This window comes from Calidris pugnax, unplaced genomic scaffold (assembly GCF_001431845.1).
Source record: "Calidris pugnax isolate Ruff unplaced genomic scaffold, ASM143184v1 scaffold125, whole genome shotgun sequence".
NCBI classification, from domain to species: Eukaryota; Metazoa; Chordata; class Aves; order Charadriiformes; family Scolopacidae; genus Calidris; species Calidris pugnax.
The window spans coordinates 1,044,115-1,066,904 of NW_015090906.1; the positions used below are offsets into that span (position 1 = coordinate 1,044,115).

Genomic DNA, 22,790 nt, shown 5'->3' on the forward strand with positions numbered 1-22,790 from the left:
AGCACAAGTTAGGGCTGATGTGATTTATACTTGCTCGTGGCAGCAAAAGGCAGGAGCAAACTGCTGAGCAGCGCAGAGCTGGAGGGCTATAACCCTGCGAGGCGGGGGGGAGCAGAGAGACACGAACCCCAGCAAGAACCACAGCCTCTCCAGAGCCTTTCAATCTCTTTCCTACACACACCCAGCTCTTCTCTGGCTCCTCTGCGTGACTTGAGTATCTACACACTTCTGGAGTATCCACCTCTGTGTCTGGGAGGTCACCCCAAGACTGGGCGCTGGGAGGGCTGATGCACAAGGAGAGGCAGCATCAAGCAGGAGGACACCAGGATGGTGTGAGCAGGGCACAGGGCAGAAAACAGGGGGTTTTGGCACTAATTTTCCCTTGCTAGTGAGGGCTTGAGACTTGTTAGTCACTATTACAGTCCATGGGTAGGGACATCCCTCCAAACCCAGCCCCTGCCTGAGAGAGGGCTGAGTGCAGGGCAAGGGCTGGTCCTGGCTCAGCCAGGGATGGGGATGAATCTCCTGCAAAGGGGGACCCAAGGATGTTCCTTCCGGTGGTAAATCACTGAGGATCTATAACAGAAAGCATCTGAGAAGCGAGAAAGCTCCTTACGTCAGAGGAGGTGACGTCTGGGAGGGGAACACCAGGGCATCCTGGCACTGAGAGGGGGTGGGAGCCAAAATATAGGTTGTCTTGCTGTCCCTTCCCTTAAACTCAGAGTTTAGGAAGACACAGAAGTTTTAACTTTACTTACTTGAATGTTATAATGTTACTGGCTTTGCAGTAAGGGATAGGAAAGCCCCAGTAAATTAGCCCAACATGCAATTTATGGCTGGAGGAAATCTTGCTGGACTTCCAGCAACTGGGCCACCATCCAAAGTCCATAATAAGTTTTTATTTAATTCTTACAGATTCAAAATCCCACTGAATTAATTTCCATCTGCTGGGACATTTCTGTGTGAAAAAAATGACCTCACTATCAGAGGTTCTTCTGCTTTTCTTTAGATATGCAGAAATACAAAAATAACCCTTCTGTCTTCAATGTGAAAAAATCCTGCATTGTCCTGGGGGAGCTTCAGGCAGCTATTATTTGTCATCATTTTCTTGCAGTTTCCCCCCAAAAAAAGCTTTTCAAAACTATTTAGCAACCTTATCACATCAGCAACATATTTTCCCTTAACCTCCTATTCCCAGTCTTGCCTTAAAAAAAATGGGATGCAGATAAAAAACCACAGGTGGATGTACAAAAGAAAGATATTGCCAGAAGTCATTTCTAGAAGCCATCAGGAGAGCACAAGAGGAATACCAAGATCATCTTCTCCTCACCAGACAGAGAAGCAAAACCCATGCAAGCTCCCATTACATATTGAGGGTGATATTAAAGGCTAAATAACCCACTCGTGTGGTCAGTGTACAACCTGCAACACGAGAGACACTGGGGTCAGTTTTACAAACAATTTTACAGTGAGATTAGAGCAAAGAATTCAGGAAGTGCTCAAAGACTCGAGATGTGTAGTGTGGGAAGCAATCCAAGTGCTATTTATAGGAATAAACACATGTATTTCTTCTTATTTTGGGAATGGACCCTCATACTGGCTGACACTGGTACCCTCATGGAGCTGTGGACAAGGACATATTAGCATGGGGAATAAAAAATAAAGAAGCAAGCAGTGAGGGGCCATCATCTGGGGTTGTTTTCCCAGTGTTTAACTGTGTTATCCCAAGCAATCCAACATGCCTGGGTACATTTTGCCTCCACTAATTCTCCTTCTGGTAACAAACATGAAAATTATTCCCCACTTCCTTGCTTAGGTTTGTGTGTGATGCTCAGCAGGGAAGATGGCTGACCAGCTTTACCCAGTGCATGCCTCCAGGACAATGGTGGAAACTTCTTCTGAAATATTATACTTTGTACTGCCCCTGGTTAATCCTTCCCTACAAACACTATTGATGATTTCGTGCACATCTACTTGAAAATCAAGAGCAACTCAGCAGCAAAGTAGTACAGGAAAGAGAATGATCCAAGGTTTATCTCCAGATAATTGTTGTTTCTAAATAATGGTAACAAACCAGTAATTCTCTTGTCCTACCAATGAACAGAATCAGAAGAAAACAGGGCAAAATGTGTTCAGCCCAGTGCAGAAGAGACAGGAGGTGTTGAGTATGAATAACCAGGGGCTGAGGCAGGGCATTCTGTGGACCAAGGTGGTTTTCCAGCTTTGGAACCTGATTTTCTATTTTTTGCATAAATAACCTAAATCTTCTCTATACCAGGTATGCATGCGATCAGTATTTTAGTTCCCCAAGCTTTTGTAACATCTCATGTCACCCAGACAGGTCCAAAATCCAGCTTCTGGGAATCCAGTCATCTCTTTCTCTTCTTACACCTCCTGTTTTTAAGCTGAACACATATCAAAACTACCTTGTGATGAGTAGAAAGCCGAGCTCAACAGTGAGGCTGTTTCAAATCAAGAAATGTTGCAACTGGAATAACAGGAAATTTCAGGCTGCTAAAATTAGTTCCTGTGAATAATGACTTCTCATGCAAAACAGGTTTTGATAAAAACTCCTCTGGTGCAGCCTCTACAATCTGGCTGTCATTAACGAGAAACATTAGAGACTGGCACTGAAACAAAGGTATTCATTCCTAAGACATCCTTCACCTTGCATATCACAGAAACAAACATTAGTCCAGAGCGTCGGTGCCACAGAAACAGTTTGTTCTTCCAGTGTCATAAACTGAAGGCTCTCATGTGAGACTGGGCTTGTGTCTGCAGGCACTCAAACCACTCAGAGCAATAATAGCTCTAAGCATCCTTAATTTATGCCTGGCTTCTGTGTTGGATTCCCCAGAGTTTCCATCTTCTTAAATGACAGCAGCCTGTTCAGAGTGGCTGGGAGGACTCGTGGGAGAGGCGGGGAGGTGGTGCAGGACGATGTGCTTGGATCACCCTGTGCATAAATATGTCTCCAACTGGTTTGGGTACGTGCAAGTAGGTCCAACTGTGCTGACTGTGGAGCTGGAAATGGCATATCTGGACAGACGTGGGGATATGCTGGAATTAATAACTCCTGCTCAAGGTGGGATTAACGACCAGCATGGCACCAGGCTGGCTACGCTGATGGTGTTTGTGGCATCTCATCACCAGCTCTACCACCTCAGTGGTGTGGGACTGCTGAGACAGCAAACCTAGATGTTAAACCTGTGGCCCACCTCAGCAGGGCTACTTCCTTCCAGCTTAGGGAAGGACCTCTCCTCCTCTCTGTCTTTACTATACCCCTGGTATCCATTTACGAGACTGTGTCTGCAGTTTCTGGCTATTTCTGGAAGCCTGGATGACATCTAGTTCAAGATTAGGACACGTAAGATGTGGGCTGGGCTTCTAAGCTCCCATCGCAGTCAACAGAGGTGGAGTCAACAGAGACAGAAGGTTGACGCAGACATACTATAAAGCAGATGAAACCATGCTGTGAAGGCAGAGGCTGAGTATTGGAGCAAGGTGTGATCCAGTAGCCTCAGCATGGGCATCTGGTGCTATTTGACACAGTCCATGGTCTCCCACTTGGCCTCCATCTGCCACTCCAGAAGGAAGGTCTCCACAGTGATTTAAACTTGCCAAATCCATGTGGCTGTCCTGGACACCCCAGTGTGGCACTAAACACATATGTTTAGGCAACTGAATGGTTCATCCTGGTGAAATGACTGCTTGCATTGACCCAGGCTGGGTTGAGGTGGCCACATGTAGAGCCCAATGCCACTGGAGAAGCTGTCAAGTGCATAGGACCTTTGTTCCCAGCTGGCAGATATGCCATGGGGGGCTGGACGGTCCTGCAGCCCCAGCTTGACACTAAGCACCTATGTTAGGGTAACCAAAGCGAGCCCTGGAGTGCTGCTGACTGTAACAGGAGTCGAAGGATGTAGGTCACATGCAAAAATGTCTGAGGAGGTGGTTTGATCTCAAGACCCAATCCCACCCAGGCAGTAGCAGTCTGGCAAACACATTACCGCGCTCCTTCTACGGCAACACATTATTGCCATTCATTTTGACTGTACATAATACAAATCAGGTCCTTATTACATGAAGCCCAGAAACACTGAAAAGGTTTTCTTGTCCTTCAAACAGGAATTCCTAGGGACTTGTTCTTACTAAACTGATTTGAGCCCTCAGGGTTGGGAATTCCCCATCCAGCAAATGAGGAATTTAGATTTGAGGAGTGTGTATACCTTTCTTGACAAGCACAGCACATGCTGATTTGGAAAACAGAGCGAGAAACAACTGAGCTGAACCTCACAAAAAGAGCAGCCTCGCTTAGGAAGGTGTGGGGCAGAGGTTTATGGATGAGATTAAGACCTCCCACCTATCAAAGATATGTTCATTAACTAGGTGGTGGAGGACACATTGCTTAGCACTGCCTCATTCATATTCCTCAACAAGACACATAAAGGCAACAAGTGAAATAAGAAGTCTGCCAGCCAAAAAGACCTTTGGTACATGAGCCATGGTTGAATGGGACTGAAAACTTGGTGGAAAGCAGAGCCAAGTTTATTTCCAGGCAACCAGGATGCAGCAGTTCACCCCTCCTGTGGGCTGCCAGATGGACACAGATTTTCATAGCAGGTATTTGACAATAAACCGAACCTAGGCAGCGGTCAAGCCTAGTAGTCAGGCAGTGTACTGCTGTCTTCCACCTGCATCCTCCTTCCTCCTGCTCTCTGAAGCTAGTACTCAGAAAAGTATATGAAAACAACAGAAAAGGTTCTACCTGATTGTCCTGCCATGGCTGGCAAGGGCCAAATATGTCAAAAAAACCCAACCTCTTGGCCTTCCGTGCTCAGGTTTGCATGTGGAAGATGGCAAGTTTGGGTCAGTACACACCATCCTCATCTAAAAGAGCACTAGGGAATGATGTGTGAAGCAGTCTCTGAAGTGTTTTGGCATGTCTGCTGTCTTCCTCACTGCTATAGCATGTCCTGCTGAGCTTTGCCACGAAGCCAGAATCAGCACTGTTGATTTTTGCTTTCTTATACAAAATTCTTTTGCATCCTGCTATTGATGATTGCTCCAAGATAAATCCATCCCCCTGCAAAGTTTTGTACTCAACAAGTTTTCAAATATTCATGTAGATTGGAGAGGCAGCCATAAAGCTGATGTTTTTAGGCAGGGCTTTGTTTTAAATAAATAAACGTACATGCAAAGAAATAAAGCCTTCCTATATTATCTTAATATAAAAAAGCTATTTTGGGTAGCATATAACATGCTCAAGACTAAATGAAAATGTAAAGAATGAACATTACACAGAATGGATAATACAGCAATGAGGTGTGTCCTGGTAAAAATAGTTCTATTACACCATCAAAAAGTTATTCATGTTGACAAGCCATGAAATGTTTGCATAAGGAGAAAGGGAAGAAAGTAGGAATGCTTTAATGCCATGCCTCATTGGAGCTGCTTTTTCCTTCAGCCTTGCAGAACTGTGACAGTTGTGTAAAGTGGAGAAACAAAAAAAAGGCAAAAGCACTGGTAATGCTGGCATGAAAAGACATTTGTTTCTGCAGCAGTCAACAGCTACACAACAGCTCTGTGCTCTTTTGCACAGAAGGAACGGGCTTGTTGTGCTCCACGTGGTCACCCTGAGTCAGCCCAAGGTGACAGCCTGACCTCCTCTTAAAGACCCGCATGAATAGCTCCTGCTTCAAGGTCTGCTACACTGTGCAGAAGCAACCAAAGCAATTGTTATCTGAAGGACATACATGGAGTCATGAACTTCAGCCCTGAGCATAGACCATCCCATCAATACAGGTCCCTAAGCTCAAGGGAGTCTTCCTACAGTTTCACAGACAACAAGTTCTGCATTTTCCTCTCAACCCAAATATTAGCAGTGTTTTCATATTGTCATGCACACAGAGCTGGATACAGATGATGGTGCCCAGAAATGTTACAGACGCCCTTTTCTGGACAACACTAATGACCCCTGGTGACCAAAATGGCCAGGATGCCTATCCAATCATAGAATCAAAGAATGGTTAGAGTTGGAAGGGATCTTAAAGATCATCTAGTTCCAACCCCCCTGCCATGGGCAGGGACACCTCCCACTAGACCAGGTTGCTCAAAGTCCCATCCAGCCTGGTCTTGAACACTTCCAGGGATGGGGCATCCACAACTTCCCTGGGTAACTTTTCCAGCATCTCACCACCCTCACAGTAAAGAATTTCTTCCTAGTATCTAACCTAAATCTCCCCTCTTTCAGTTTAAAACCATTACGCCTTGTCCATTCGCTCCAGTCCCTGAGTCCTTCCAAGTGTCGCTGGGACAGGAGTTGGCTTACCTACTTCCATGGCTCAAGCAATCAAGGTGCACCCACATCAAGAGTACTGGTTACCCCTGTAATGGAGACAAGCCTTTTTTCCTTATGAGGACACTCAAGCTGTGGAACAGGTTGTCCACAGACCTTGTGCAGTCTCCGTCTTCAGAGGATTTCAAGACACAACTAGATAAAGACCCAGGCAACTTTGTGTGACCTCAAGAACAGGACATACTGAGGTCCCTTCCAATCTAAATTATTCCAGTAAGCCTTTGTGAAGAAGGGTGGTAGCTAATAATAAGGACAGGCACTAAATCTCCATAAACATGAGTTTTGAGACCTATTCACAACTTTGGCGAATGCACAGAAGCCCTGGTCCCATAGCTTTCTCAAACAACCAATCCTCACTCATTTGAGCAGCAATTAGCCCCATTAGAAAAGCAAATCTCAGCCACAAACGCAGAGCCTTAATAGCTTGATGGAAGGGTGGCAGAACTGACAGGACAGAAATCAGTTCACCCTCTCCTATGGGACCTGATGGTTGGATGTGTTAAATGGTCGGATTTTAAATGTTTTGGATTTCACATTTTCAGTAAATTTTCAATACTTTGCATTATATTTTGAAGAGAATAATTCACTGCAGTACAGGAAAAGCTCTTCCCCTCGTATCTCTCTTTGTGCCCTGCCTCCCCAGGGAATAAAAAGCCATTACGGTGACGTCTTGAGAGAGGTGGCACTTCAGGATATACCCACGGGCATGATGCTGTGCCCTGTGGACATAGCCAAATTTGTTGCTGTTCAAAGGTAACCCAAGTAGGGGAGGGAATAGGTTCAGTAACGTCACAACTTGGACAAGCCCATATGATTGCATACAATGTAGTTCAGGTGGGAGCAAGGATTTTTTGCTTTTGAAGGGTCTTGGTTCATTTCCTACTACTTCCGCCCAAATTTCAGTCTATATGTAATGGGGAGGTGTCCAGGGTTCATGTTATCCTGGGTCACAAGTGTCAGGGATTAACTTTTTTGGCCCAGACTGAGTGGGTAATTATATGGTGGGAGAGCATGTTGCAGGCCCCAAAGCTGCCTGTGATTGAAAACCCAACGGATACTCACAGGATGTATGCGATGACCCCGATGGACCAGCAATCCACGGCTTTGCTGTAGGGTTTCTGGGCCAGCACTTCAGGAGCTGGGAAAAACAAAAAAAGCCAAACAAGCACATGTTACAAGACCAAACATTTAATGTGGCCAAGAGGTAGGACCCTGAAACTTGAAGCTCCCCGAGACCTTGTGTTGTTGCCCTCCACGTACAGCCCTTGCATTTGGAAATATCCTGATGTTTCTGAAGCTCATATTTTCACAAAGAAGGATGACGTCTAAAATGGGGCAAACTCCCTATCTTCTACCCCTGAGGACAGAAAAAAAACCCAAAGACTGAAATATGCATGAGAGGCAGAAGGCCACCACCTCCCTGTCAGAGGAACTTTAAGAAACTTTAAAGAAAATGAGGCCAAGCTTTGCACTGGTGCAGAGATGTACATTCACCCTGACAGCCTCATAGCTCCACCATGTCCTGCTGCCAAACGGAGGATTTCAAGAGGCAACTGGGAAAGGACAGGGTGGCAGGGAGGTGATAAGTTACGTCTGCAGGAGAAGAGCTGCCACCATACCTCCCAACAGCTGCCTTCTGAACCCTGCTGGATGTCAGAGGGAGTCATTTGTCCTTCTGTCTCTGGGAACACAGATGCCTCAGAAAGAGAAACGAAACGTAGCAGGAATTGGACACAAACACAAAGGAACTGAGCCTTCTGCTTCTAGAGCATTCAGCCACCATAATCTGAATTTTTCCAGAAGTGAGAACTTGGCATTTATTGAAACCCTTTGTGGGTCTGCTTTCCTGTCTTACACCAGTGAGAGTTAAAAAAGTGCATTTTTTTGTTTGGCAGCCTGAAGTATTTTGTTTTCCCTGTTGGGACCTTTCAGTGCAAATGCTTAAACCTAAATTTTAAAACCCTGTGACTCTAATCTTTTTCATGTAAAGAAGCTTTTGCTTTTTTTTTTCAAAGCAAAATGTCCACAACAATGCCAGAAATCACTGCTTGTGGCATTCCTAAAGCAGACTTGTCACACTGGGTTTTAAAAAGCACAGTACTTCCTCTGAGAACTTTGGAGTCCAAATGCTGCAAAAAAATCACGAAGGGGCGAGTTCCAGAAAAAATATTCCTTAGGGGTTACACCTTCCTCTGGTAGAAGCCTTATCCATATCAAAGCAGTTAGTTTCTTGAAGAATAGTGACAAAATTGTGAAGCATATAAATGTATTAGAACTTGAGCCTCACATTTGGTTGCTACATATGCTTTGGTGTACTGGTAAGGACTCTTCAAAGAGTTATCTTGTTAAGCTAGACAAGTCAGCAAAACTAAGGTCAAAACTGCCAGCAAGGAAGGGAACAGGAAGCCATAATGAGACATAGAAAAGATTTTCTGGTGCCTGGGCATGAGATCTTAAAGGGACTGAAGGGAAGACAGTGCCTTGAGGCAGATGAGGGCATCCATGTTGTATTTCCACGAGAAGCAGAATGATGGAAAGGGCCAAGTCACACTGGGTGACTTGACTTTTACATTGTAAAAAAGAAGAAAATCCAGGAGAATGTGGGTAAAAATATAGCTGGCAGCCAGATTATGAAGACTTCTGAATATTGGGATATGCCCCAATCTGCAGCACAGGGTAAATACCACCCCAGTCTTAAAGTCATCCAGAAAACTGGGACCACTGCATGTATAAGAAATTAAAATGATGGTTCTGTTCATATATTGTTAATCCTAAAACACTGCTGTAACACGTATGTGAATGCTCCAACACCTATCCACTTCGTGCCAAAGGATTTTTTCCACCATACCTAGCAAGAATGGCTTCCCAAGCTGGCCCTAGGTGGTTGCCAGAAATGTGTACTCCAGTTCCCGAGAAGCCACTGACTCCTTCCAGGACATGGGCATGCTGCTATATTGAGATAAAGGTTAAAATGTTCCTACAACAACAGAGGACAGAGCTGTGGAAATATAGAAGGCATCTACAGCTGGCACCTAAAATATAACTCCTTGCCCCATGGCTGGGGCAGGGTCTGCCTGTCAGTTTGGTGCTAGTCACTCTGGTGGGGGTGAATTTGAAGACAAACTTGGGATAAAAGAATGAAGCACTGGAGAGTCATCATATTTGGCCTGCTACTGCCTCCCAGATAACCTGGCAAGCTGGGACAGTCTGGCAAATTTACACTTCTCTTGTATAAAACAGCTGTTCCCCAAAGTTGCTCAAGACAACCTTCCCAGACAACTCTTGTGGCCATTAATCTCACTCTTTCCTTCCCAATTCATTAAAATTTGCCTCCAAGTTTTCCTCTAAAAAGAATCTTTTTCCAAAATGTGCATCAAATAGGGTTTGTGAGAGTCAATTTCTTTTCTTGTTCCAGTCCTTGTGACTGAATTTTTTGACAAAATATGTGGAAGACGGGAGTTGATTTCCCCCTGTCCTCAGGTGATTAGATGTCTTCCAACTCTCCAGTCCTTCCAAATTACCAATATTTTCTTTACATATCTCTTCTACCTTTGACTGTCTGCTCCTGTTTGCATCATTTTCAAGACTGGTAAACATTTTAAATCTTATATCCCCCAAAGAAAACATTATGCAAATAGCTCCTGAGCACCACGGATCCTAGTGAGCTCCTGACATTATACAGATATGCCACATTAACATAACAGAAAACAAATCCGAGACGAGGGGATGTGAGTTATATAAAGATTCTCCCTCCTAAAACATCAAAGCTGAGCTGGGGCATTTCTCTCTGTTTTAAAGGAGTGAAGAGCACTGATAACAGACAGTTGCTGCTGTGGATGGTGGATGTGAAGCAGGTAAGAACACCACGGGATCAAGCCCAAAGCAAATGCGAGGCTATTATCTCCCCTTTTGGTAAACTTTAATGAAGGAAGGCAGGAGGTTTAAATAATTATCTTAAGGCCAAAAGACCGCTTTTGATTCTTGTTCCAAAGAGCAGACATGCAACAGGAATGGGAGAACATAGCTTAGCATCATCTGTCTCTGATACACAGAAAAGACGGAAATATTTAATGAGCAGAAAAACAAGTCAGAGGAGCTCTTAGAAATGACGGTAGATCAGTGCCAAGAGGCAAAAGCAGGAGAAGCAACGAAAAAAATCGGAGAGCTGACGGCACTAAAGGATCAACACAATGACTCAGGAGACAAAACAGCAGTAAGGAGAACGGGAAAGTCAAAGCTCCCATATGTGATCCTGGGGAAATTCCAGCTGAGCTTCCAGTATCGCGCCTCTCCAGGGAATCACTGTGTAGCTCAAATGCTACATGACAGTCAGCCAGAGACAGGGGAGTCAATGAAGCAAACCTGGACACTTCCTCCACATCCAGAAACTGTGTTTCAGGCCAAATTAGCATTGCTACCAGCCACACATGGCAAGTAAAATGTCGGGTAGTGGTCCCAGGGCCTCTTCCCACCTGCAGGTTGGGAAGATGTGCTTCCCAGGGCACATGATCTGCTGCTCTACGGTTAGGGTTTTCTTTGTTTAGTTATGTTTTCTTTTCAATAAGAGAAAAAAATGAAAAGACTTCTTTCAAACGGAGGTTTTAAGAACAGGTACAGAACAAGAACATTTGGAAACCTTTCAGAGCACTATGCCATAGTGCAGCTATGCTAATAAGCTCCCTAAAAATGCAGCTGCTGGATGCCAAAACCAGCAATCCATGTTCTTGCAAAGAGCTCAAGTGATGGGGATTGCTCTGATACTTTAAGCCTGTTGAACAAACTGTACAAGTCATGAGGGTGCCTGTTCTTCATACCAGCCTCCTACTTAAAAGCCATTCTCCTTCACTCCCATGATGGTGCTACTCCCACCAGCTTTTGCTCTCACAAGAACTCAGTCTAATGCTATTTTCTGTGGTTTATATGGCTTCACACAAGCTGCATGCCAGAAAGAACAGGGCATTTGAACAAAGGATGGTGGTTTTGAAGATCCCCATAGGACTGACAAACCAGCAGGCTGCCGTAAATGTCGGAGGAATAAATAGATCTAAATAGGGTCAAAATAACCAGGAACCTGCTTACATTGGGCAGGGACATAGCTCAGTTGGCCAAGAAAATTGGCCTGGTGCAAGCCAGGACTAGTAGTTTCAGCTGGTAACTATTTAAGTCCCAGTTTCCATCACATAGGAAGGTCCTACAAGTAAAGAAGGGGAAGCCTGGGCTGTACAGGATCAAGATGGCCATGAACTCTGAGAGGGAAGGTGAGTAACAGGCAGAGCTTCTAAGAGACACCAAAGGGAGACAGTGCCAGCCCCATTGCTTAGGACTTGAAGGTACCACCTCGGGAAGATGGGACAGAGAGGAACAACCCTGCACCATTGAGAAGACGGTTGGATGCCCAAAGGGCCAACCCAGCCCCCTCTGAAGCCAAAGAGAGTGCAAGAGCAGCTTGAGGTCCCCTGCTGCCATACAAAGCATCTTCCTCACAGTGCAAACAGTCTGAGAGGCACCTGAAGCAGATTGACCACTAGACCAGAGTCCCTCTTCCACTGACTCCTGGGATGAAAACAATTTCCTTCCCTCTCACACAGTCCTCCGGTGTCCATCTTGTTCTGGTTGGCCACGACTTTGTAGTTCTGTGCAGTTTCCGAAGGACTGCAGGGTTTTGGTGCAGCTCTGCTGGCTTCTTGGGCTCCTGTTGCCCCTATTTTGTGTTGCTGGGTCAGATTTAGCCGTCATGGAACATTATGCAGCTACAACCACACACAGGCAAACCCTGGATACATCAGCGGAGCTGAGCAATTGCACTGTCATGAGCTTGTGCCTGCACAAACCCTGGTAAGAGCAGTTCCCATGCTTTGTTTTTCCTTTATGACGCATGTTACTGCCTAAACAACTCCTGGGGTTGCTTTTTGCTTATAAGGCTTATTGAATATTTTCCAACTTTTGATTCAAAAGATACCAAATAAGTCAAAATTCAGCATGGAAATCTATTTCTTACTTAAATGCTTTGGTTTTGCACAGGACTAAGAGAAACACATGGCTTTGATATGGTCTGAAATTGCTACTGGGTTTCTGATACAGCTGAAAGGTGTGAATTAACCTTTCATAAAAGCACTACGGAGAATAAAGTGACTGAGATGGGGTGTACAGGGATCTACCATACATCCAGGGTCCAGCCCAATCCCTACGACAAGGAAATACAAGAAAATTTTACTTGAAGTTGGGTTGGGACTCAGAGCAAGAATTTTAAATCTCAGAAGGATTAAGATATTAGCCAGCCACAAACACAGTTCATAATTCAGCATTTCTGCAAAAGGAGATCAGATTGCCGGAGACAGGCTTTCTAACATTTTTTTCCAAACTTCTCAATGCTCATAAGCGTCTTGTGAGTCTAAGTCCCATCTGCAGAAGTAACCAAAGCTTTTGAGGGACCAACTCTCACGGAAACTAAGTCAGTGAGACCTAGTTCCCAAACAGCCAAAATCTCCTCAGAAGAATTCATTGAATGACTGGAGTCACCTCCTGGTGAGTGCTCAACTTGACATACCCTGAGGGTGACTCATTTTCAGGCAGTTTTGAACACCTTCTTCATCAAAATCAAGTTCTTATAAACAGCCTCAGGCTGAGCAGCCCATGACAGATTGCTAATGACTTATACAGATCTTGCCCATTATCACAGTGATCACCCAGAGTTTTGAAAACACCACTTCTTCTCCAGTCTAGAGATGGGGTGGGATCCATACAAGCCAGTCCACACACCTAATTTGCAATGAGTCACACAAGCTCTCATTTACCCAATTTAGGTGCTATCTAAAAGTTGGGCATCTAATCTCAAGTACACTCCTTCCGTAAGAAATGGAGAGGGAGATAAGAGTCCTAAGCAGATAAGAAAATGGAAGACCTTTTTATTCGAAGACATTATCAGATCCTCTCTTCAGCAACTAAACATTTAGGTTTGCATCTTAACAAAAGTGCCTCTAATTGTGTTAAATTATCCTAATCTTCACCTTTTCACCATGGGACCAAAATCTCTGACAAAACTTCTGAAAGAAAGAGATCTCTGAACTGTTGAGCCTCAAAGGCTAATGTGCTAATGCATAACCGGTTATGCACACTTTAAATATACTCTAATTTGATAAGCAATATTTTGATTTTCAGAAAGAAAAGCGATATTTTCTAAAAGTTTAATTGTAATTACACCCTCCCTTATTTGATGAATTTCCGAACCACAGAAACAGGGATTTAGTGTCTTGAGTACCACCATTCTTGGAGCTGAAACTATGAAAAGCTGGGTTAAAAATTGAAACACACAGAGTTGAAAGTATATCCTAATCAGGAAAATTAGATAGAAATGACAGGGGGCTTGCAGCCTTGCAAATACTTAGAAAGGGCAGCAGATAAGAGTTAAGATCAGGTCTGCTACCACGTCAGAAGCTTGTCCAGTGCACTGGGTCCCCTTCTGGAGATAAAGAAGTATAAATAGTAGCAGATTTTAATGGCTTCTTAACCACACCCTTGGCACGTGATGCATGCCTAACTTTTTGCTAGGAATTTAAAAGGAAAGTGCTTAAACTGACAAAAGTAATTAATTCCTCATAAAAGATTGGAAAATGGGATGTTCTACATATCTTGAAAGAAAAGTGCCGCGAATTACATTGTAAGTGATGGATTCCTGAGTGTTACTTAAACTCTTGGAAAAAAAAAACAGGAAGAGTTGGCAGGACGCTTCACAGGGCAGCACTGTGGTCCATGTCTGCCCCAAACCAGATGAGGACATGTAGTTGTCTTTCACCGTTAGGAGAAACAACTCTTATGTTTATTTGAGGGCATTTTAGGTGGGTGCTGCAAATTGGGAGTGATGCTGGGAGGCACGAAAACTTTTGGCTGCGGAAAAAACTGCAGACCAGGTACACAAAAGCCATGTCATCAGGTGTAACACTCATGGAGGCCCTTTTATGGCCATCACCCCTGTGACTGACCACAAAATTTTTCTGCCCTTGGAAAATGTTGTCTGGGCAACCAGTTATGTTTGTTTTTTTGTTTTTTTTTTTTTTTATAAAAAAAAAGCAGCACTAAAGAGGAGCCGTCTCCCGTGCAACAAAAAGAAATAGAACAAATATTTAAAGCGGTTTTCTTTGTGAGAAAGGGGCAAAACTCCTGCCAGCACTTCAGAAATAAGCGGCCGTGACCTCGGGAACTGTGATGAGTAAATCCTGCGCTCAGCAAGGTAACAACGGGCCTGGAGGCACTTGTGTAGCTCTCAGTGCCCAGACCAGGAGTAATGAGAGCTCTCAAACCTCTCCCAAAGCACTACAATTCATGCCACATGCTCCCAGAGCTTCCTCTCCAAAATAGCAAGTTTTCTTATGTAAATGGCACGCTGAGAGGCCATATGAGATCACTCGGTGCCCGACACATAGTCCCACTCCCTCATTTTCATCAATGCTTCAGCAAACATCACCCGAGCTTCCCTGCGTCTCGCAGGCTTGTTCTAGTCAGTGCCCATTTCAGAACAAAATAAAACATGTTAATTAAGGACAGAAGAGCTGACAGCAAAAATTACGAAAATTGCAGTCTCAGCTCGATTCCTGCTAGTGCTTTGGAAGAAGATTTCCAGTCTGGTGTGATTACACAAGACAGCTATTCAGGCCGCACAGAGTGCATCCTGACTCCTATGTCTTAAAATACAAAAATGATGGGCTGGTGGCTTCACCATGGGGAGACCAAAGAAACCTATTCCTTTTCCTGATGTTATCGGGATAGAGTGTGCCCGTGCAGTGTGAAGATAATGCTGGGAAAAAGCTATTCCTGGGACAAATTTGGATCACTGGGTCATAGCAACATCATCTCTTTGAGTTCTTCTACCATAGCGTCCTCAGAGCTATGAAAACACAGGTGAGGTGGCAGCTGCAAAGCAAAAGGAGCTTCTCTGATAGCTGGAAAACATCAGTTTCTTCCTACTGGAAAGATGTGAGACAAATCTATCTCTGGGGAAGCCACTGTCATTTCAGTTTCAGGGATTTCATGGATACCCCAGAGATTAATTGTACTGCCTCAGCTGACTAATTGGTGTCGTAGGAGGCAGAGGCTTGCTGGATGTCTCATGCGTGAAGGAAGCCTTTTAAACTGTGTTTGCTCAAACAGACTCTGTCATCTCCTGCCATATAATTCTCATACTCAGTTACTTTAACTTTTTTCAAAGGATGCTGGTAAACATAATGGTAATTGGTAGCTGGGTACAATCACCCCCGAGTGGACAAAGTACCAAAGAATAAATAATAGGAAACAATTTGATGCTGTCCAGGAAGGCTCAGAGATCTAAAAGGCTTCTGCATACTGACATCCAGGAGTCAGTAACTTAACATGGCTGTAACAGAGGATGACTGAATGTGTCTGAATAAATGCAGTCTCTCATTTTACTATCTTCTATCAGGGGAATCTGCCAAATGCTATCCTTTATGATGAAAATAATATCTTACATCAGATAAAGCTTCTTGGTTTTATAGGTTCTTGCAGAATCAATGCATTTGAGGCTATTCTTCACATGCTCCTAACAGCTCCAGACAGGGTCTTTGAGAAGATGTATTTTGCAAAGGATTAAAATGCTGAAAGTGAAACCCATAGTCCCTGACCTGGATCGTAGGATGTGGACACAAAGTAGAAAAACACACAAGACAGAGCACCAGTAACTTCTGAAATCTCTAGTTCTAATGAACATCTGTAAAATCTCATGTGCCCTATCCAACAACACTGGAAAATGAGTATTCTACCCTTTTGACTATGCATCTGTATTGCATGGGAAGAGTGGAAAGACAGTATAATCAAACCTCTTACCAACATAGCCAGGAGTCCCACAGGCTGTGGACATCACATCTCCTTTACCCTCCATCTTTGACAATCCAAAGTCACTGATCATGATTTTTGACTCTTCATCCTGGCTGTAGTAAAGCAGGTTCTCAGGCTAGAAAGGAGAATAAGGGGTTTGAATATGTAAGTCCAGTAACAAAGTCTGTTGGTTGATGCTTTGCATTTAATACAATTCTTAGTTACATCATATGCCAACATAATTTGATTCCCTAAATCCTAAAGAGTTGCCTTTGAAACCTATATGGAGATCCTCTCCAGACTCCTGCATGGCAACTAATGGAAGAAGCTGATACCTTGAGCTTTGAGTAACTTTCCTGAGATAAAAAAACCTCTCCTTTGGCACCTCAAATAAGAACAAAGGCTCATCCCTTACTTGTGAGATGTGTCTGACTATTATCCATGCAGATACTTGATTATCTGCGAGGATAATTTGATTTGAAGGCAGGTAAATACGGTAAATCCAGGTAGTGCAATGAAAAAAATTTATATTGCATTTAGAAAAAGGAAAACAGTAGGTATTAAAGAATTTTAGTGTCTTCTCCCCTGGAAATAAACTGTTATGAGAGAGGAACTGCCTTTACAGTTAACAGAGTTGCAGCAAGGATGTTTTATCTAGACCTGATTAGGAAAAAATCCTGTAGCACTAAGCACAGTGACTTGTTTATGCTGAGAGGAAAGCAGAGTCACTCCACAAAGCGCTGTGACTTTATACTGACATCAGGCGGGTTGGAGAGCCCAACCAAACTCCATCTGCTACAGCAGAGTCCTCCATCCATATGTTTTCAATGTGCTACTGTTACAAAGCAAAGCTCTCACTATCTGCTGTGAGAGCACACTTCTTCCCCTTCTCAATATCTGGGCTCACAAAAAGGCCCAGCATCTGCTGGCACTCTGACAGCCTGGTGGGAATGGGATGCCTTGGGGTCTTCATCTATAAAAGTGATGGATACCCAGCGTTTCAACATAAACCTGGTGTAGACTTTTGCCCAGAAGCTGGTACGAACGCCCACCCACACGTGACACATTTTGTCTGTCAGCCTGCTGTGTGCTCCAGGAAACAGGGAGAAGCAGCTGTGTGGGGCCACAACATCATCAAACTCCTTGGGACACATCCAAGCTCAGATTTGTAAGGAGGAGCAATTGCACTGCAGCAGCACCAGCATCTGTCTTCCCTCCTCCATCACCATAACCTCCTGCCCTGGAGAAAGGAGGGACAAAGAAGCACTGAGGGGTGATGTGGCCTCCACTCTACTCTGAGGCTCCTGTTCAGCTTCAAGTGGAGGTTAAAGAACTTTTTGGCTCCCCAGCTCCAGCATGAAGCCACATAGAGATGGCTTTATGCATGGGACACAATGGTCATGAGAGAATCTACAAGATGCATTCACAGCTGTGAGCCAGCGGGGACTGAGGCAAAAAGGGAAATGATTCTGTTCATAAAAATAATTATAAAGTGGTACCATTTGTGTTTTTTTCTCAACATAAAAGCAAGTCCAGTGCTTTAACTGTCCTTTACAAATGATGCCGTTTTCACTGACCACAGGAGTCAGTTCTATGCCATGGTCTGCCTTTGGTTGGAGTTACTCCTGATTTTCACTGGTAAACTTCTGGTCTGTGAGGGGTTGGTAGAGCTGGTATTAAGGGAAAGACATTCATTTCTCAATGATTTCTGCAAACTCACCTCAGGCTCCTCACTTAAGGCCAAGAAACCCACTCATGTAAAACTCAAACTCATTTAAAACCTGTTTAAAAGAACTCTGTACAAAGCAGAGCTGCTTGAGCCTTTCAGTCCTTTTGATTTCCTTGGACTTCATCTGCTGCCATCTCTTGTTATCTGCTGCTGCGTTATTTACATTAGAGACTTGGAGGACAGATCTGCTTTTCCCAACTACAGCAAGTACTATTTTGGTATCTGAATAACACATAATTACAATAAATAATTGTTATAGACGTTTCAAGGGTTGTATTTTTGTAGAGTGGATTCTTTCCCAGAGTTTCATTTTGAGGGATCACAATTCAAAACTTGCACTTATCATGATATTTTGAGATCATAAAAAGCCTTATTATATCTGCATTTTTGTCATCATGGTATATTTCTGCTAACAGAAATTCACAGTAGGTGTTCCTCATACACCATATTTTATGAGTCATTTTAACAACTGATATGATACTGACAAAGACTTGCAAACAAAAAGAAAGAAAAAGAGCTAGTCTTTGCCCCAAAATATCACTGGAGAAGGTTGGTTTGATCTAAATTCGGCATGTCCTTACATAAACTCTGAAAGTAATTTGTAGATGAATCCACTTCCCAATTACCAGATCACACATTTGATTATAGGAACTTTTAAATAAGACTAATTTGCTTTAAAGTGAGAGCTACAGCCTTTCTTTAAATTATAAAGGCAGGAATATTAAGAGCTCATACAATGGAATATCTGAATTAAGAGCACTCAGACCTCCCTCCAAAACCTCTGGTTGATGAAAGAAGCCTGAAGTTATTTCCTACAAATTGAAATTAAGAGAAAGCTGGTCATGTTAAAATAATAAACAATGCTTCCGTACTGAAGTGCAATGGAACTCTAATAAATATGAGAATATTTTTACATACTCCAGGAAATCAATGAGAATGGGGGGCAGCACATAAAGACCACAGGAGACAGAATACCAACTTGCCTCCTTACAAAAAACCCCATTATAGAGGACTGTTATTGCACAACGATGAGGAGGAAATACAGTTTGCAGATACCAGTGTATATTTTCCTTCAGCATATTCAAGGTTTTGCCTTAAAAATGTGCAAAGCAATACTTTAAAAAATACATTTCTACTTTCTATTATTCTACTCTATCTTTTGAAGTGAAGCTCGCAGGATGCTCACTTCTGGCAGAGGTGCCCAGGACTGTCCCTTATAGCAGTAAGGTGGGGAAAAGCTTGCAATCCTGCAGGAACGGCCCCTGCGCAGCAAAAAGATTCACATCTGGAGTCAAAGAGTGGCAGAAGGAAATGACTGTGTTGAGGTTTTCACAAAACGAGGCCATGTCTGCCTCTCCTGGGCACTGCTCCACCTTGGAGAACTGTGGGGCTGGTGGTTTCACGGGTAACAGGCTCTGTTTTGGCCCCGCTGCCTCACATCTTGGAATAATTATTTTACTCCATGCAGCATTTCACATCAGCACTAATTTTGGAGGAGATAAAAAGCAAATAAATAGTATCTCTCATCACCACAATTTTTCATCCATCTTAAGGAAGAACAGCGAAGTCACATTCTCGGCGCTACAGCCTTCGCTGAGGGGACTTGCCAAGAATCAGAAACATGCAGTTTAATATTAGAATGTATTAAAAATACAATTGATTTAAAAATACATTTAATACAAAATGGTACTTAAGAAGGAAAAAAAAAAAAGAGTTCTTTGTGGCATTTGAGGCTCTTGATTCTATTAATGTTTATTAAGCCTTTGCATAATTTGACTTGTTTTGTCAAATTCTATTATCTTTACATGAGGACAATTCAAGGCCACAGCATCAACATCCAAGGCAATTCCTGTTTGGAGCATCTCTCCAAAACACAGCAAGAGGTGTTATTTCATTCACTGAATTCCTAATTTCTGGAGGTAAACTTTGGTAGAATTAACTAGCTCAGGAACTGAACCCATTCTTTTCTTTTGACATTTGTACCTTTTTCTATTGCCTTCTGCTATTTCATTATTTGAGATATTAAAAATGGGGAGGTCTAGCTGTGTTATGAAATCCAAGCCTTTCAGCTTATCTTAATGATAGTTTAAGATTTAGGAAGGAAACAATACAGAAATATCATTTTGGTTGGGTTTTTTTGGCCAGAGAAGCGGAGAGTTTTTGATGTGGTAACACAGTAGATCTGGAAAGAAAACTATCATCTAAAATTCACATTGGCACACAATGTTCCTTAGAAGAACCTTTCCTGTGAAAAATGTCTCCAAAACCACTAGCCCAAATAGCACACCAGGAAATCATTCGACTTTCCAACACTATTTGTTGTTCCTAATTATTATTAAGTTAAAAGTAAATATAGCACAGCAAATCTGCAAGATACTTTACAGCAGTAAACACATCCCAGCTGAGATGAGTTCCCTGCCTTAATGTAACATTTCAGGTCTTAATGAATGACTTTTCTCCAACATGATATGTGCAAAACTGACATTGTAACAGCACTGATTGCAAAGCCCTCATTAAAACCAGTTGCGAGGGGAGGATATGGAGCCTTCAGAGCATCTCTCTTATGGTAAAACCCTCCTGAAACAGCCAGTCCCGGAGGAGGCTGGACTAAAGATTTACTAACACATGGAAATGTGTTAGACTCACATAATTATGCAACCTTCATTAACACTGCCCGGAGGACTGAGTCACACTGTGGTTGTACCTTGAGGTCCCTGTGCACGATGCCCATCCGGTGCAGGTAGTAGACAGCATCCAGGACCTGCCGGATCAGGGTGCTGGCATCCTTCTCGGTGTAGAACCCTTTCTCGACGATGCGGTCAAAAAGTTCTCCCCCAGACACTCTGGAAAACACAAGGGGATGCAGAGGTGTGAGGACATGCTTTGTAACGTGCTTTCTACCTCACTAAGGACAGCCAGGACCATGCGCCAGCCATGGGCAGTCCAAGCACACATCCATCTGCAGCTCTGGGGACTCTCCTACTGTCCTAGCAACCATTTGGGTTTGGTTTCTTCATAGTCCAAGGACTGGTCTCTGCCTCAGAGACCAAAAGAGCAGCAAGGGGCAAAGAAAAGGAGTAACAGAACTAAACCAGAATCAGCCATGCTGTAATGGACGATAAAATCCATCACACATCAGAGAGCACTCAAAAGACAAGAACTTGCAGAGAGAAGAGCCAGGGGAGCTGGCACACAGTTTCCACACTGTCCCACCCCAGTTAATTTTGTAAAGGTGAATTTAGTCTCCCCTTCCCACTGGTGCTGGTCCACAGAGACTGTGAGGCTCCCTACTAGCATGAGCCCTTAGGGTTCACTTTTCACTCCACCAACCAAAGCTTGGGTTTCTCCCTGGAGGAATGGTCCCATTCTCCTTTCCCCACCAGCGAGTGAAATGTATACGGTAGTTACTGCTGCTCTACACTATAGAGTGTTAGTTCATTAAAGGAACTCTGGGTCTCTGGCAATTGTAAATGCTCTCAGGGGTCTCGCCCTGCTTTAGTCATACACGTATGTTCATTAATCAGCAGCCACAAACCCTTTAGGCAGAGCATGGCCTCTGCCCGGCGCGGGTGGCAGGCGGTTATTGATGAAGGTGTGCAGATTATCAGGGCAATTAATCACTGGATGACACAGATGGGGAAGGGATTCCACAACTCAAAGAGGAGAGAAAATAAAACCTTGACATCCCACTATTTAATGCCTGCTATATTACGCTTTTCCTCTGCCCTGCTAGAAATAACACGTTCTGAACCCAATCTTAAATAAAGAATGGGCACATTAAAACTCCCTGGAGGAATATCTAGGGAAACAAAAGAGGAAAGAAATGTCTGAGTAATTGAAATAATAAAACTGTCAGCAAAAAACTACCCTACTAGGGTAAATAAAAGATTTCCATTTTAACAAGCAAAACCTATTAAAAATAAAATGTATGCGATATGTTTTTTCAGCAAGTTGCACCACTTAGCATATCATAAATAGCACAGTAAAACTTTCTTTAAAAACAAACCTAATAAAGGGAAAATAATAAATGATTACAGTCATTAAATACATATGGACTGGGAGCTTGCCATCACATGAACACTGGGTAATTCAGCCGCAGCCACTCCAAGCAATAATCTGCTTGAATAATGCCATGAAGTCACTTCCTAGGGAAGCTTGGAGCCTGAATGGCAGAGAAGGCTACTGCTAAAAATGAACACATTCAACTTCAAAACTGAAAAGCAATCTGTGAAGAAAAAGAAATAAACCGGATAATCCCCCCATTAAGTGCTAGGCAAACAAACCAAACAGCTTGCTAAAATATTGGCATTAAACCGAAACTCCGCAGCAAAGGTGAAGTTCACCCAGGGTCTGAAGTCCACCCAGGAGAACCCTGGCCACGCCAGCAGCTCTGGGGCTTGTTGGTTTTTGCCAGCAGAGAGGGACCGGAGCAGCAGGGCTGGGGTGACAGAGGAAAACACCCTGTTATGGTACCAAATTGGAGAGCCCATGGCTCAGGACACGGTGGGGTGGAGGTATGGCAGGCAGAGGCTGCACTGGCAGAAGTGCCACCACAAGACAACCTGCTCCAAGATGACACTCTAAACACTGCACAGAAAAACTTGAATTAAAACCCTTTCCTTCCTAATTTCTCACAATAGGAGTTGCATTCCTCATATGTAAATATACACACACACACACACACATATAGATATACACAGGGTGTTGCTCCAAGCCCCTCTCAGCCCTACAGCCTTTGCCCGACCCATCATGTGCCCTGCCAGGGGAGACTGGACACATCTCTGCCTCGCCGCTCACTGCAGGCAGATACAGTTTTATTGAATCTGGCTCCTATTAGCTGACTGTCTTTTTATATTTCCCCTGCAGCCCTTTTGTTTC

General features: G+C 43.6%; 1 protein-coding gene across 3 annotated transcripts in view; it reads right to left on the reverse strand.

Annotated features, from left to right (window-relative positions):
• CAMK1D (calcium/calmodulin dependent protein kinase ID) overlaps positions 1-22,790 on the reverse strand; it is a 247,829-nt gene that overhangs the window by 28,364 nt on the left and 196,675 nt on the right. For all 3 annotated transcript variants that reach the window (XM_014949084.1, XM_014949083.1, XM_014949082.1), the window contains exons 4-6: positions 20,617-20,755; positions 16,193-16,319; positions 7,421-7,496 (exon numbers count right to left, since the gene is read on the reverse strand). In XM_014949084.1, the coding sequence (XP_014804570.1) occupies positions 7,421-7,496; positions 16,193-16,319; positions 20,617-20,755 (342 nt within the window). The remainder of the gene's footprint in view (positions 1-7,420; positions 7,497-16,192; positions 16,320-20,616; positions 20,756-22,790) is intronic.